Genomic DNA, 16,723 nt, shown 5'->3' on the forward strand with positions numbered 1-16,723 from the left:
CAGCCCCTCGAGCTGTAGTGCTCGTCTTTACAGCAAGCCCCTTCTCTTATTTGAACAAATAATATTCAAACATGTATAAGTTCAGCACGATTGCCAGGTCACTGCAGCGGCCATTATTTTGCTCTGGTGCTGTTACTTCTCTTGCACGAGAAAATAATACTCTATGGGGGCATTGGCAATGCAGAAAAACCTTGGTGGCATGTAAGGGCAGTCCCTGGATCGGAGAATTTATACGGTGTTAAATCTGCACAGCTTATTTTCATGATCTTACTTTCTATACGCATTTAATTTGTACCATTTTATAATTAAATAATACCTGCTTTAACCCCACTTCACTCGAGTGGAACCATGCCATATTGTTCATGGCTATGCATTTTTGACGTGAACCGATCTAGTGTTGATGTAGTGGTACTGAATGCTCTCGTTATTGAACATTCCATTCTCAGGCACTCTTCAGACACCAAAGCTTTAAATGAACCAAGCAGAGGACCCACGCGTGATTTTGTGCTATTTATCAGGTACTGATCCTCTTTCAATAATCCTCTCCTGCAAATAAATTGTTTTGTCGATGCATGAGGGAGTCATGGAAAAGAAGCAGAACTTCTGCGACATTCTTGTAGCCTTGGCTGCCCAGAACCAAATGCCACGTTCGCACTTTGGAGACTGCACCATGTCTTCAACTGTAGCAAGCAAGTCTCTCGTCTACTATCCACTATCCAGATCCATCTCACAAATTATTGTCAACGTAATTCCTAAATTGGCTTTTCTAAATGTACGAAACTGCCAGCGGATATAGCGCCTTTACATGACCCATTGGAAATCAAAATACTTTGCTTGATATTCAGAATTTTAAATACAACGGCTCCGGTTCATTTTTGAAAGGCAGGGTGCAGTTTGGTGCTTGTGTTGGGTCTTGCAGCTCCTTTCGTGTGGGTTTTTTTTATTGTTTGACATGTTCTGGTTGTTCGTACAGAAAAATGCTCTCTCTCGAAAGATTTGGCGACGTTTATTATACATAAGAATTCACCTCCAACTCAAAAGGACTCGATCGCTTCCTCAAGGCAGGTGGGTTATAAATTTTCCAAGTTTTATAGGCGTTGGACAATACTGAATTTCTTTCCAATCACATGGGGTATGCTTACAGTTGAGAGCCTACACCTGCAGAGAATGTGGTGAATGAACTGGAAAGAGCAAAAATAGAGTGCGCCTGGAAGGATAAGTGAGCGTTAACGGCAAAAAAATTCATCTTGCTCAGACCTCCAGATGATGTGGAGCCACCAGTCCTAGAGTGCATCTAAAGTTAACCGTCGAGATCTAGATCGCTAAAGAGAATGATCAAGGAATGCATGAGTGGAGATACCAGGATACCCAAAACAAAAAAAAATGGTGGAAATGGAGCCTTGTGAAGTGTTTGTCCGTTACTTGTTGCATTTTTATGAATTTTTTGTTATAATTTCACGTCATCCTCTGCAAAGCTAGAATGTAAAACAAATTTTGATGTTCAACATGATTCACAATCCAGATCCCAAATAAAAAACTATTGCACAAGAAGCCTTTTCACTCCAAAGCAAAAGCAAAAGCAAAAGCAGCAGCAGCAGACAAAAATGCCCTTAATAATCTGAGGAATGATAACTTTTCTCATTCTTAGGATAAAAACTTAATTTTTAAATCACAAGACACCCTATTAATGTTTAGAAAATTGACTGCAATGAGCGTGCACGACAGCATGAATATCAGAAAACTACCTTGACAAAATCTACTGCAAGAATTTTATCCGAGTCAAACAGTATCATACAGGTAATACATAGTCGAATTATGCAATGACAAACTAACTGAATTACAGCACAATTCAGGTTCCAACTAAAAGATTTGATCAGAATACTCCCAAAGTGAAAAGGTAATTCTTTAAGACCAACGAAATGATCAATAATCCTTTTCAACATTTACAAGCCAAAGTAGATATTCCTTTCATAAATTATAATATTGTCGTGAAGAGTTAATACAGCACTCTACACCTTCTAACACAGAACTAGTTGGATCCTTGATTCAGAAAGGGAAAAAATACAAAAAAAAAAAAAAATCAAAGTAGAAATGCCACTGCTCTGTTTAACAAATTAAGGCCAAATATCGTATCTTCACAATTTACTTTCACAGTGCCATTTAATGATTCTGAAAGTTTTCCTTCAGCAGTTATAGAAATCAGGCATGGTTTTGAGCTGTTCAATATTTCACCACTGAATCGCAAGCACAAACCCGATGCATCATCTGCATTGAAAGAAACTGGAATATCCACCGATACAAGGTGAACATTAGCATTACTGAGCACTTTTGATGCTAGACTCCGAGAGACTAAAAGAATAGTATCGGTGTGCAATGGCCTTTGGTCCTTCTCGTGGTCAATCTCTTTGACATGGTCCTTAAAGATACATCTGTTGCAAATGATTCCAGTATTGGAGTACATGTGAGTTTGTATCTATATCTTCATTCATCAGAAATAATTTCTGTGATACTTAGTAATGCAAATAAATGCTCGTTTTATACTCCTAAATATTCAATCATCACTTCCTCATTGGCAACCACGCTTCACAAAATTACCATTTTTTAAAATCATGCCAACACAGGTCATGTTCAAGAAATTAGGAGATGCTAAGCTATCACTAAGCTAGGATCAGCAGTCAAACAGGGCCATATATATTAGTCTAGAGTTTGAACAATTGATAAGCTATGATCATGATAAGAGGTCAGCAGGGGTTAAACATGAGTTACAATCAAAATGTATTAGGAATTTAGGACCAATTCAGGAATAAGTGTTAGGAACTAGTGACACCTGGAAAAGGCAAATTTAAGAAATTTTGCTGTCCCCACCTCAACACGACATGCATGTCTCACATATCCTTCCTGCTAGACACGTCGTGGCCCCCATCAAGTGACCCACAGACCAGGAGCTTGGCTCCGTCTCATCCTCTCTTTTTATTGCCTCGTCCTCTCTTTCTTACTTTCAAATTAAGGAACAATGCCCAATGCCCACAGGAGCTGGAGCGGCAACCTCTCCCTCCTCTCGGCATATCAGCCTCAACGGCCTCTTAGGGTGAGATCGGAATAGTTTAAAACCTTAGCAATGGGGCACAGAGAGAGAGAGGGAGGGAGGGAGGGGGTTTGCTAGGTGGGGCAAGGAGTGTGGGTTTAGTGGCTAGGAATCCAAAGGCCAACAGCTTTTTGTTTGATTATAAGGGGGCCTGCCACCGAAAGATGTGGCCCTTCGCATATTTAAGAGCCACAAGGTCCACCCGAAGAAACAGCCACATAACTCCTATTTTCAATATTATTGTTCTACTTTCATCTCAGCTTCACATTTTAAAGATCCTCCCAAATACATACATACAAATATAGAATATAAATCTTATATGCATAAGACTAGTTATATATATAAATATACTATTATATATGTTGCCATGTCTGCATTGTCCAAGTTTTGTAAGATTGTCACGTCAAATACTCTCAGGATACTTGGACACTTGACACCCATGTCTGATGTCCAGGTAGCATGGTTAGGAACTCCCTAGACAAATTTTATTAAATGATCATTGTAGGGAAGCAGGTTTATCTTCATGGTAAAACATAGAGTAGATGTAGAAGTGATTGTTAGAGCTTATTCAGTCATGATCCAAGTAGTGTTTTTAGTATGACATACTACCAATATCATTTAAAAAGCCACTTTCCATGTGATCTTGCTTCCTAAACTTTGTGAACATAGTAAATAATCTGCTTTAGCACATAGTTCATGCCATTGAGAGGCATTTGGTTCAAGGATTCAAGTCCTAATGGGACGTCATGTGGGATGTTGGGACAGGGCACCATCCCACCGACATCCTAGCATCCTATTTGGCACATCCCAGGATATCCCTTCCAAAGTCTCGAGATGGCGGTGCATCCTTTCCACAAAACTCAAGACAGCCCCATCCCATAGGATTTGGATCATTGATTTGGTTCAAGGTACAATTTTTCAGGATCAGGTGTTAATGGCCAATTTTCATTTATTATATATCAAATAAATCAAGCTTATTGACTATAATTACAAAACAAAAATATGCAATATGAACTCCAAAACAAAAATTTTGGAGTTCCTACTAATCTAGAGCTCAGGCTAATTTTTGTTTTAGTTGGCAAATAGTTAATTTTGTACTATTTTTTGAGGGTTGATGAAGTGAGGTAATTCTCAGGACACTTAATGGGGATGGCTATAATGACTATAAATTTCAAAAGAAGGAAAAATTGGATTGATAAAAGAAAGATTTCTTCACCATGCCCTACCAAAAAGGAAGTATGGTTACTTCCATTGTACATAATTAAAAAATATTAGATATTCTTGCTTTTTATTGTGCTTGATGCATATTGTACACTATGTTTTCTTACATAAATATACTCAATGATCAAATTCTTTTATCATAAATGAATAGATAAGCAATAAAGCCATTGATTTACTGACCTCTTAGAATACTCGAACATCCCTGGTAACTCGCGTTCCTTGGTAGTAAATACCTTCATATCCATGGGCAATGGTCTCATGAAATAACCAATATCAGGCCACAACTTTGTTATTTTCTTTTTCCCATTGCAGAACACAGCCAACTTGAGAGGTAACAAGTGATGATGAAAATGGACTTGGAGAACTTTCTTCACTGTCTGACCTGGATCTAGAGAAGCAAGCTCTTCCATAGGAAGTATAGTTGGCACATCATTAGCAGAAATCAGGCTGCACAAGCAACAAAAAATATGTGAATATAAGAAGAGACGCAGCATGGAATTAACAAGCTTAACATACTGTAACCTCTGCTTGATTACAAGATTAGAACAGCATAAACTTTTTTCACATTTGTGGACAAAAAAGGAACATGAAAGCACCTTTTAGGTTCTTCAAACACTTGGTCTGCAGATTCCAGACTTCCACTAGACTCTCCATCTTCCACAGTTATATTCATTAATGGTTCGGTAGAAAGGTTCTCAAAAAACATGTCCACACATACCAGCAATGGGGATATAGTTGAAACCTCAGATGAAAAGGAATATTCCACCCTCAAGCCATTTCCATTTGCAGGATCTAGAAGTGTGTGAAGTTTAGGCTTAACAGTAAAATCAAGATCATTGATAGAAATTTTGGCACCGGATGGTGGTTCAGATTTTTGCAAAGATGGCAAACTAGGTTGCTCATCCAACCATGACTCCAACGCTGACTTAGACAGCACCTCTGCCAAATCTTTAGAGAAAAATGTAGATATATTTTCCTTGGCACTTTGACTTGTTTGACCATAATCAACACTAGCATCAGAAAGATGAACTAGAGGGATTTCTTTGCCATCTTCAGCACCATGGCTAACCACTAAAGTATGGCCATTGTCATTTGAATCACTTGCAAATCCAGTCCCAACGCTGTCAGCTGAACTAATGATAGAATGCTGAGAATCATAAGCAGAGCCACTTTCCTCCGTAGAAGATCCAGAAGATATGTCAGGATCATTCATTTCAAATGAATTGCTCCTACCACTTATTTCAGCTGGCTCTTCTGGCTCATGAACCACCCCAAAGCCGAGATTGAAGTCACCGTCAAGTAAACTGCAAGGCTTAGGAAGAGGTCTGTAACCAGGAGCTGCATGAACAACAATCTGTGAGAGAGATCCAGGAAGATAAATTCGGAAGTTCTTGGCCATATATGCTTTTGATGGTGTATTTCCACTAAATATGCTTTCCACAAATTCATGATATATGCCTCCATTCTGCATTGTGCAGGAAGTGATCTCCCCCATAACACGAGAACGATCACGGACATCATAATTCATGTCATATCTTGCCAATTCAATAATATAGCTTAGGATCTTTCTGAATGTGTATAACTCTTCTCCTTGGGCACGCAATACAATCTGGGAGAGAAATTTAACGAGAGTAATATGCAAATAGCTTTCCAAACGATGGCTAGAGATGGCATGTGTAGCATTAAAAAATTTTCGAGCATAGGCGCCCAATCTTATTGTAGCCAACTCATCAGAAAGATTATAATTTGTATGCTTTTCAGCATCTCTGCTGTAATAAGTGCTAGTAAGTTGACTGTAACTAGCATTTATATAAAGAATGAGTTCAGTGTTGCTATAAAACAACTAATACAGCAGTGACTCAAAGTTGTTGCATTAGTTTCACTAAAGCAGTCCATGAGATATATCTTTGCAACTATGTTACACGGCATCACAAGAGAAATGAATGATTTTTAAAGTATAAAACTGCTGATAGAAAATATTCTAATAACAAGATATTTAATTGTTTGCTTACCCAAAAAGTTCTAATGGAAAAGCTGGTACGTTCTGTGATGTATAACGAAAAAGGTTTGGTTCATCAATTTTCTTAAGAAAGTTAGTAATGACATGTCTCTTATATTACCACTCTTATCTAAAATGTTGCAATCTTCTGTCATGGTACATATACCGCCACTCTAAATCTTGCACACCATGCCATGCCTGGGGAAGCAACGATCAACAGGCATCCAGCTAGGTAATCTTGGATAAAACCTTACAAACATACTAAACTAAGAAACATCATCTCAGCAACTAAATTATATTTATATGCCAATTAAAAACAATGATTAAAAAGCTAAAGTTGGCTACAGACGAAAAGCTGTATGCCAGATCTCAAAGCTCGTAATGTATGTTTGACCCTTGAAAGGAAGGATTCAAATGTTGATCACCAACATGTGAACAAGGTTTGTCAAAAATGTTCACAATACTTGCCTTATGATTAACATATTAACAAGATAGAGATGATTTCGCATGCATCTTTCTTAATGCTGATTATAAAGAACAGCAAATATAGTATCAGATAGCATGACATAACATGCAGCAGTCATAATAAAGCGATGGCTATTGTATCTTTTATGGGGAAGGACTGTGATGTGTATTTCAGTCAGATAAAATATGGATCAAACTCTGGATCAGACAGTAAATATACCAGACGCATACTATCAGCATGGGACTAGTCATGCTATGTTAAGATTTGAGGGATGCTATAGTGTTACAATGGAAGCTTGTCTCATTCACAAGACAATTCCTGCTCTAAGAAAATGATATCCTTGCTGAGCCACTGATGGTTCAACATGGTGAAAAGTTTTGAGAACTCAACTTCAAATTCTCAAGCCAAGAAGCGCATGATAGTTAGGAATTCAATTCTTTATTGGTACATATTTATTTTATTGAGCATCAGAGCAGCAAATGCACATAATTTTCAACAAAAAGCAATGTAGCTAAGTAAAAGCCAAATCATTTAGGAAGAAAACAACCATCCTGATAATAAAAATACCTTGCAGGTAGAATTTAAAATCTGAAGTTTTGTCTCGAGCTCTTCTGAAGTAAAGGACCATGCAAGATACTTCAAAACAGTTGGTACTATTTTAGGAATAAGCTGTCCAACAGAGCTATACTCTCCGATAATCCAAATAATCAATGCACGTGCTGCAGGCTCCTTAACTATATCCAAATTGCGAGCCAAATGGACAATAACCTTTAGAAAATACACATTAAGAGTAAGAAATTGCAATTGTGACTAATATATGCAACACACAGTGCCAGACATTACAAAGACTTTATTTCCATCAAAAAAATATATTAAAAAGAAAGTAAAAAATATAGCACTCAAGATAAAAAAGATTAAAAATATCCAGAACGAGGAAAGAAGAAACCCAGTCATCTGTTAAAAGCTGATTAATAGAAATATATAAACAGAAAGATTTGATTAATACATTTTCATACCACGATCATTATCTAATCAGAAAAAACAATTATCAAATAATACATGCTGCTTTTAAAGGTAAGAACTGGGGAACATACAGAATGAGCAAAGAAGACGTTTGATTATTTTAGAAAGCCAAAAGCTTTCTAAGTTACCCAAAGCTTTTAATAAGTTATATCCAAATAATACAGATACATGTCTAACTGGAACCACCAAATCAAAATAATTGGGTGGCCAAGTCAAGGATGCTTGCTATAATGGAGTTTTGATAGAATCAGTATATCATCTTTCAACGAAACAAACTGATTATGACAGAGAAAACCGCTTGATTATAGGAATAGTTTTTTAGAAAGCCAAATTGAATAGATCACAAAATGCTGTACACGCCTGGATTTGAAGGCAGTCTTGTGCAATTTGAGCCTAATGTCGCTACTATTAACCTATTCGATGTCACAATTTCAGGCATGTCCAGTCACTCTACAGCTTTCCAACAGCATAGAACTGAGTATCCTCTTTCTCATGGTGACTGATTATTAGGTTTCCAGTAACAAATCTGGAAAAATTTATATAAACTTATACTTTTCTATGACAAAATCTGTGTATATGACTGCACAGGCATGTGCAATTATTTGTGAGTGAATCATGCCTAAAGTCTTTGATCAAGGTTTTAAAAGAAAAAGTACAGTTAAGCCCAGAACAAATTAGCCCCAATTGATTTGGACCATTCATAAAGATAAGCATTTCTTCACTTTGAAATTTAGAACATAAAACCAAGAAATAAACCTTTATTTGATTTGACTTGTTTCTTAGCTATTCTCCCCAGTCTCTCAGCAAATAAGGTTGTTATATTGCAAATTTTAGAAATTCAATTCATAAAGCAATAATCAGAGAAAGCAGAATCATGTGAAGCAATGGATTATGGTTATGGGTCCATACATGTGCCAAAGAAGAGATACCTTCTCATGATTAGCTGGGTTTTCCTTTATTATTGCTTTAATCGACATGATTGCTTGAACCAAAACATTTGCTTCACCATTAATGTTGCCTGATATGCTAATAGACGATTCTGCAATATAATATTTGTTACCATAAACAAAATCCATAATAAAATAAGAGAAAGGTGCCACATACATGAACTGGTAATTTACCATGTATTATAAGTGCCAAAAGCCCTTTTAGGCAAGTAGCAGCCACAGTAGGCAGTCTTTGAGCACATAACCCAATTGCAGCAACTGTATCAGCAACAAATCTCCTATCTGGATCTTTAATGTAATCCTAGCAGCACGGCTAGAAAGATAAGCATCAGCCAATTGTTCATCATAACAAACTTAGTAAATCACAACAGCATTGTCACTATTCTGATAATCAACACGCATAAACACATCCACTCGCATGTCCACTTCAGGAACTGAAACTAGTCCAGAAAAATAGAGGGGAATTTCTGCCACGAGACTAACAGGAAAATGAGATGCCATAATGATTTGGAGGGAAAAACAACGTTTGGAAATAGAAGGTGCACAAAACACTGGATTGAATTCTATGGTATGAGCAGTAAAGCTTCTTCATACTGTTTTGTTATTAAGAAAATTCTCCTCAAAAAACATATGACAATAGTTATTTTAAATTAATCATGATCATTCAAATATTTCTTAGCTAGAATTCCTAACATAGGCAAGTCTGAAATTTCTAAGGGCAGTTGATTACCCCAAGGCAACCAGCAAGGTACGAAACTTATGATCTTCAAATATTTTCAAGCAAACCTCACATACTACATTTCCAGATTGCATTGAAAAGAACAAGAAATCAAACCAATGCTTAAAGCCATTCAAAGAGATGGTTTTGCTTCTGCCTGTGAACAAATTATTTAATTCAAATAAAAGCAATATATCTAGTCCATAAAAAGCCAAGTCAGTTTGAAGATCACCCATACAAAACACAACAAACTAACAGTCAGGAAATAGGGAACATCTCAATGGCCAATATATTTCTCATGCCACTAAGTCGATTTCAGCTTCACCTTCTAATGATTATTTGTTTCAAATTGAGTACATATCAATAATAAATTAAATACACCACAAGAATAGCCCATTTCTGTTTCTTGTGGTCTATTGACGCAACCAACAGAAATGGGCTATATTGTTTCTATTGACACAAAACATCTGACCGTGCAACTAAGTAAATACCTGGAACTCCTCAAAAATTATTGGGGCAGATGACTCTGTGGCAATGGTGGATAAAATTTCAAGCTTCAAAGCTCTGATATGGTATGGATCTGAGCTACATATGAAAAAATCTTCAAAGTAAGGTGCAAAAAGTGAAGGAACTGTTTTGGCAAACACCAGTATGTTACAGAGCATCTGAAATAAAAACATAAAAAAAGGTCAGCTGTAGTCAAATTTTCCAGCGTTACTCACTAAAACAATAGGCTAAGAAATATATTTAAAAAGGAAACAAGAGATGGGAGGAATAATAATCAATAAAAGAGCAATGGCCCTTGAATGCAACTGAAAGGCATGCATATGTGCTCACATACTTGTAATTATCTAACATAATTGTACATCTCAATGAATGAAAAGGGGTAAAAGATGTTTAACAACATCTTCTGCTCTTGGTACTCAAGCAGCTTTACCAGAATTTATCAAGTACTGAGCAAAGCAGCTGTCTCATGTTTAGTTACAATCCAATACAAGATCTATCTATCTTCAATTACAATCAGCAATATTTATAGTCTAGCTTGAGGTCAGGCCTGCCCTTTGGCACAGACCTCTAACCTATAAAATGGTCAGATTTTATATACACATACTTGTGGCGTGCCACTGCCAAGCCAAATTTACCAGCAAGCAATATGCCCCTTTGCCAAACCTTCTCATTTAGCATGCTGAAAAGTTGCTGGATTGCAGCAACTATTAACTGAAACAATGATCCACAAGGTGATGACCAATGTCAACTTTCATTCGACTTAGAAATCGTCAAATAGCAAAGAAGTTTGTGAGGGATATTGCATACATAGTAGTTTGATTTGATAAGAATGGGTAGGTTCTTCGTGCTCCCACTAGTTGAAGTTCATAGACTGGATTGTCTACCGCAGCTAAAAGGATGAATCGCTATTTTCTTATATACTTATTATTTAGATACAAGTTACCTATAGATTAGGCCTAAGTGCTACTAAAGCTGGAATCTGTACAGCTCTTGCCCAGCATAATGATGCAAGAAACAATCTGTAGCCACATTTCAAGCAAATTGTTACTTCTGCATCATGATTACTGATCTCAAAAAAATATATATTTTTCTCATGTAACCTTTCATTAAAATGTTTCTATTTGGTTGCATTCTCTATCTTGAAATCCTATCCTTTGGCCTCTTTTGTTCAGTAACGTTCCAGTTAATCTCGGCTATTAGGCTAGTGATCCCCCGAGGTGGTCTCTCTTCATCACTAATCAGCTTCACAAAGATTTATGGATCTGCTTCGACCTGGAAATCTTTTGATGCATAAACTATCAATCAAACATTATTTGGTAAAAGATGCACGCTATGTTCAATGGCTTAAGCATATAATAGTCACCAACAGTGAACTGAAGCTAGATCACAAATAGGATGAACATGAGAAGACCTTGGTACTTATGCAAAGTACACAACTTAACAGAAGAGAGTCTATATGTAAACACAAACCTAAAAAAAGCAAAAAGGTGAAAAACCCTTAATGATAATTAAACATTTTGAAAGGTATAAAACTTTTCCAACTTACCACATATTTGGAGGCATAAGACGATCTTAGAATAAAGAGAACCGGTTTAACAATCCTCTCAAGTTGCACCCTTGGGGCCATAATCCAGTACACTCCAGCAGCTGCAAGTACAACAGCACTATTTTGGCTCCATAATAGAGGTGATGTACACTGCAACAAAATCTTCACATCATCATTTTGGCTGGAAGTGACGACCAAGCAGCCAAAATTATTGTCATCTTCATTCATACATCCAGACTGAGCTAAATACTCCTTTGTTTCTTCTATGTAGTATCTACACATTAACGAGTTCAATTTAAACTCACATGCCTCACCCCCCTCAGAACCACAATGACCATCAGACATATTGCCAACGGCTGCAGAATCCTTGTCAGATTGGGAACTTGTAGCGGAATTTAATACCATAATGGACTCTTTTACAAGACCATGCCTAGCCACAACATATCGTAAGAGAATCTCAATCAAAAGAATTTGACCCCACTCTTCAACATCAGGAAGCATCTCACATAGCCTTCTAAAGTGTTTGGCAATCAACGAAAGATTACTTGGGCAAACAGCATTAAAGGCTGCAGCAGCAGCTCCAATTACTCCAGGGGAATGGTCACTTAACAAGATATCTACAAGCTGCAGAATATAATTTATTTCAGCTAGAGAAAAAAATGCATTCATATATAAAGAGAGCCTCGAAGGGGAAAACAATGGGGAAAAAACATAACAACCTCTTCAAGGGCAGAAGTATTTTCATCCTGATGTAAGTCATATATCTTTGGAAGTGCATGGGCAGCACATTTTCTCACATATGCAGATGGATCTCTAGCGCATTTACTAACAGCAACTAACACAAGCGGGGCTACTACATGTAATCGGATTCCTGCCATAGCACGTAGAGCCCATGCTCGCACTAAAGGATTTGTATCTGATAGGTCCTTCTGGAAACAGTTAATAGAGAGGAGAGCTTCATTTGGGCGCCTAGGTTAGCAAGGAAAAAGAGAAAAGCCCAAAATGTTAAGAGTTGTCAAAAGAATCATCCATCAGCTTCATGTGCAATCCTTCAATTTTAAATTTAAAGGAAGAGCAGATGCCACACAACTAAGAAATAAAAGCACTTTCAACAAGCTGCCATCCAATTCAGGTATATACACTAAAAGTATCTGTTCAAGTAAACAGCATTCAAAGAGTAAAAAATACTTTCAGCAAGCTACCATCTGATTTAGGTATATATGCTAAAAATTATTTGTCCAAGTAAACAGCCTTTATGCAATTATTACGAAAGGGCATGAGATGACATATTTTTTAAGTTGGCAACATTTGCACAATCCACAGCAAAATCTAACAGAAAATTTAATAAGGCAGGCCCGTCAATCCTGCAAAACCCTTGACAATGATTTTAGACATTTTTCTTGTAAAGTAATTCTTTTCAAGGACAGAAAAAATTCAATTTATGATATAAGAATACCAAAATCATGTTAAAGAATAACAATCATAAAAAACAAGATATATCAGAAATCTGATGATAATTCTATAATCTAACATGGAATGAGTAGTCATCCCTCCATTGAAGTTGCTTAAAAAAAAAACAGGATAGCAGATATCCAATTTCTTTCTGAAAGCACATCTATACAAATTTTCATAGTATGATTTTTTTTTTCTCTAAACATGAGGTGTCTACGATAGTTTTCCAGTCAGCAACAAGATGAAATATTTTTGCAAGCAATGACAAATTTAAACAGCTAGTTCCGAAGTAAGATGAATTTAAAGTGCATCTGATCTTGTCGGTTTCCCTAACCATAACCTGATCTCCTAACTTTCATGCAAAACCCCTCTTGCCTGATATCAACTCCACCAGAAACTCAGTAATAATTATCATGTGGCTGTTGACCCGCTGGAAGAATCTGATTAATCCTTTCATGGAGCCTTTATTCCAATTGGGGAGAAGGAAAAAATTCCTTCAACCTGTTGAACTCAACTCTCTCAAATAAAATAACAAGCAATAAGAATTTTAAAAAGTGAGGCAATAAACCCTTTTACTTTTGTTAATTTTTCATAATCCACAAATCATGGTACATAACATGGGTAAAAAGTAGAGTCCATAGTCTCTGCTCTCACTCTCATTCCTGTTCCCCAAAATCATGGCATTTTTCCTCTATTTATACTAATAAGGTCCTGCTTATTTGAGTAGGATTCTTCTTTTAGCTAAAAGAGGAGAAGTTACAAGCTCTGCTACTATAGAGGTCCGCTCTGCTTATTTGAGTCAGATTATCCTCATAATTAGAAGAGGATGAACATTTTCTTTCAGCCAACTCAAATTAGATTGGATTCTTCTTCTAATTAGAAGAGGATAAAAAAAAATATAAAAATAAGAAATATTTTTAAATTTTTTAAATTTGGATAGAAAGCTAGATCTTGACTTCTATATCAACTTTATCTTAGCCACATCACCAAATTCTCCCTGGATTAGAATTTATGGCTTCTTGAAGTTTCAGTATCAAGTCTTGGATGTGGTGGATTTTGCTCCAGAAGCTTTTTCAAGCCTACTCGAGTGGCCAAATTGATCTATGATGGGTCAAATAATCCACCTGGATCAGCTTTACCTATTTCATTTCCCATAGTCAATTTCCTTAGAGGTAAAAGGCTTAAACATTCATGATGTATTATAAACCTTAAATGTGAGGAAATCTTAGCTCGGTATTGTATAACCATCTAGACAGGTATGTCCTTCACCACGTTTTGAGGTAAGAAAATCATCAACGTCTTAGAACCAAAAAGCCAAAATAATAATGGATGAAGAAAGTTATTAGTGATTTCATAGTTGAAGAAATTACATTCTATAGATCATTATTCATTTAAAAAAAGTAGGATTTGTATCCAATTTGACACTTTGGACTACAGTTTGTTTTACACGTATATTTTTCTTTACCTTAAATTGTTGCCTTCTCTCTTCTTCTAGACTTCATCGAGTTCTATTACTCATGTAGGAGCTTGAGATGTTACTTTCTAATTGTGTGAGATTAACTGAGCAAACAATTATTCTACCTACTACATCCCTAACAGCTCTCTTAATTTCAGGGCAGGCCCTTCCATTCCCAATGTTCCCTTGCCTAGGACTTTGGTACCATATTAGAAGTTCGGCATCGGGTTAAGTGTTGGATGTAAAATGTTTTTGGACCATATCTCAATTCAAAAGGTCGGTTGCATATAGATTCAGGCACAAATTCAAAAACAAGACGAGCAATATCCTCCATTTGTGCCCTCACATCATTCCCTTATAAATGGAAAACTAATCCGGCTTTAATTTCTCCACTCACAAATTAATGTAAGCCTTCTTAAGTTCTTTGACAGCAAGTTTTTTTTCTAACTTTGACCACCTTTTTGCAGCAAGCTCATTGAATACAATTATCTGGTCCATTCACCTCCTTCCCTCCTTAGAGGAAGTCTTTCCTTCACTGGGTTTCTTTTTGTCAAAATGCGATAACTCAATTAGACTATCAAACACATTAGCAATATTTATTGCAAAAATGAACAAATAGATAGAGCCATATCAATTCACCTCAAAAACATGGCCCTCTAAAACCTGCTTAAAAAAAATCCTTTAAATTTACCACAGGCTCCATCTTTCAAAATTATCTCCCAGCCATATAAATAGAGCCACATGCACGTGCATGTGCCATGCCCACACATAGATGTAACAATATGATAGGCTAAGTTTTGTCCACCAGTGTCAGCCCACTAGAGTAAGTTTTGCATGCCAAGATCGGTCCTTCATTTGCCTTGCAGAAATATCAAGATTCTATATAGTCTCTGTGATAGCTAAGGAGAAAAATCCACTGCCTACTTTATCCAGCTTCTAAAATATCAAGACAAGCCACCCAGTTAAAGTTTTCATCTCCCAACATCCAAGTATTGTAATTACTACGTTAAATGAAACTAGTTCTCTATAACTGGTATATCATCTACCTTATTTTTTTTTTACTATTCTTAATTTCATTTTATGGTTTCTTTTCCTGTCCTGCCACCAATGACGGGGGCAAATTCCAAGAAGAAACACACGACGAATTGCGAGGAAAAATATTAAGAAAATGCTTTTGTGGTTCTAATCATCAAGAACCCCCAGAAATAAAGAACCCGGCGAGCTGGAAGTCTTTTACCTCCGATCTAATAAGCCAGTTCGGTACATAATTCCCGTCCATGATTATTTATAAAGCAAATTTAAAACTATTCGTAAATCATAACACAATAAAGCAGGATAGCCATAGGCAAAAATCAGCTATAACAGGTGAGGACTGAATTCGTATCATTTGTCCCAAGGCTTATAAGATAATAATCTTGAAGAAAAATATTGAGATCATGGTGAAGCACGTAGAGGGTCGTAAAAATCATACTTTTCAGCATAATGAAGCAGGTAGAGGTATACAAGTTTCTTGACTTCCAGCGACGGCGACGCTACATTTTTCACGACCTGAAGGCCCACAAGAAAAGAAAGAAAGAAAGAATCGAGATCAGTTCACCGTTGGCATGCGAATCCATCAAAAAGGAAAAGAGATCCACGGTCGCACCAAGAAAACCTCAAATCTTGGGGAATTAGAGAGGAAACCTGAGGGAAGAAGTGGGAGACGTCGCCGCCCTGGGCGATGAGAGCGAGGAGGCGCTTGAGGGCCTCGGATCTCTCGGAGTCGAACCGGCTATCGAGGAGAGGGGCGATGTTAACGTCGTCGGGATCGTCGTAGAGGTGGGCATCGGTGCCGATCCGGAGCACCAGCGACGACGCCTTACTCAGGCTGTCCGCCGTTGCCCCGAATTGAGGGAACATCGCCGCCGCCGCCCTAGAATTAGGGTTTCACCGCCTCCGAGCGGCCGCTCGGATTCCGGCTAGGTGGAGGAAGAGAGAGATCGCGTTCTTGGAGATCGTCGAAATAAGCAAGCGGGCCGGTTCTACGTCTAGGGATCAAGTAACGTCACAGGTGAGTCGTTGAGTCGGTGCGCGGTGTGAAACCTTGAGTCGGCCGGGGCAACGGGTTAAAAGGCATTAGCCCGCGCGCGGTGTTACGGTTTCATAAGGCCGATCAAGCGGCTAAGCGGCAGTCGCGATGAGCTGGTCTTGAAATTTTCACTATCCATATTGCCACTAATTTTGAATAATTGGATTTTCCTGGATTATTTGCATTTCATGCATTCATCAAACGTTGTGACCTTAGCTTGGACGATCTTGGACAT

At 37.4% G+C, this 16,723-nt stretch overlaps 1 protein-coding gene across 1 annotated transcript; it reads right to left on the reverse strand.

The window, feature by feature from the left end:
* Nucleotides 1-1,879: 1,879 nt before the first annotated feature.
* LOC103721991 (AP3-complex subunit beta-A) lies at nt 1,880-16,487 on the reverse strand. Its single transcript, XM_039133111.1, has 11 exons — nt 16,104-16,487; nt 15,892-15,968; nt 12,232-12,481; nt 11,513-12,136; nt 9,951-10,124; nt 8,916-9,042; nt 8,724-8,833; nt 7,339-7,539; nt 4,903-5,915; nt 4,487-4,753; nt 1,880-2,429 (listed from the first exon to the last, which is right to left on the reverse strand). The coding sequence occupies exons 1-11, from the start codon at nt 16,317-16,319 to the stop codon at nt 2,081-2,083; spliced, it is 3,408 nt and encodes a 1,135-aa protein (XP_038989039.1). The 5' UTR covers nt 16,320-16,487; the 3' UTR covers nt 1,880-2,080.
* Between the last annotated feature and the right edge of the window lie 236 nt (nt 16,488-16,723).

The sequence above is a fragment of the Phoenix dactylifera genome, chromosome 13, assembly GCF_009389715.1.
Source record: "Phoenix dactylifera cultivar Barhee BC4 chromosome 13, palm_55x_up_171113_PBpolish2nd_filt_p, whole genome shotgun sequence".
In the NCBI taxonomy this organism is placed as follows: domain Eukaryota; kingdom Viridiplantae; phylum Streptophyta; class Magnoliopsida; order Arecales; family Arecaceae; genus Phoenix; species Phoenix dactylifera.

Coding starts and splice junctions, on each gene's coding strand:
- LOC103721991 (XM_039133111.1), bottom strand. CDS start 16,319: ATGTTCCCTCAATTCGGGGCAACGGCGGACAGCCTGAGTAAGGCGTCG. Junction 12,137..12,231: donor ATACTTCTGCCCTTGAAGAG/GTTGTTATGTTT, acceptor TATATTCTGCAG/CTTGTAGATATCTTGTTAAG. Junction 10,125..11,512: donor CTTATGCCTCCAAATATGTG/GTAAGTTGGAAA, acceptor TTTTTATTTCAG/ATGCTCTGTAACATACTGGT.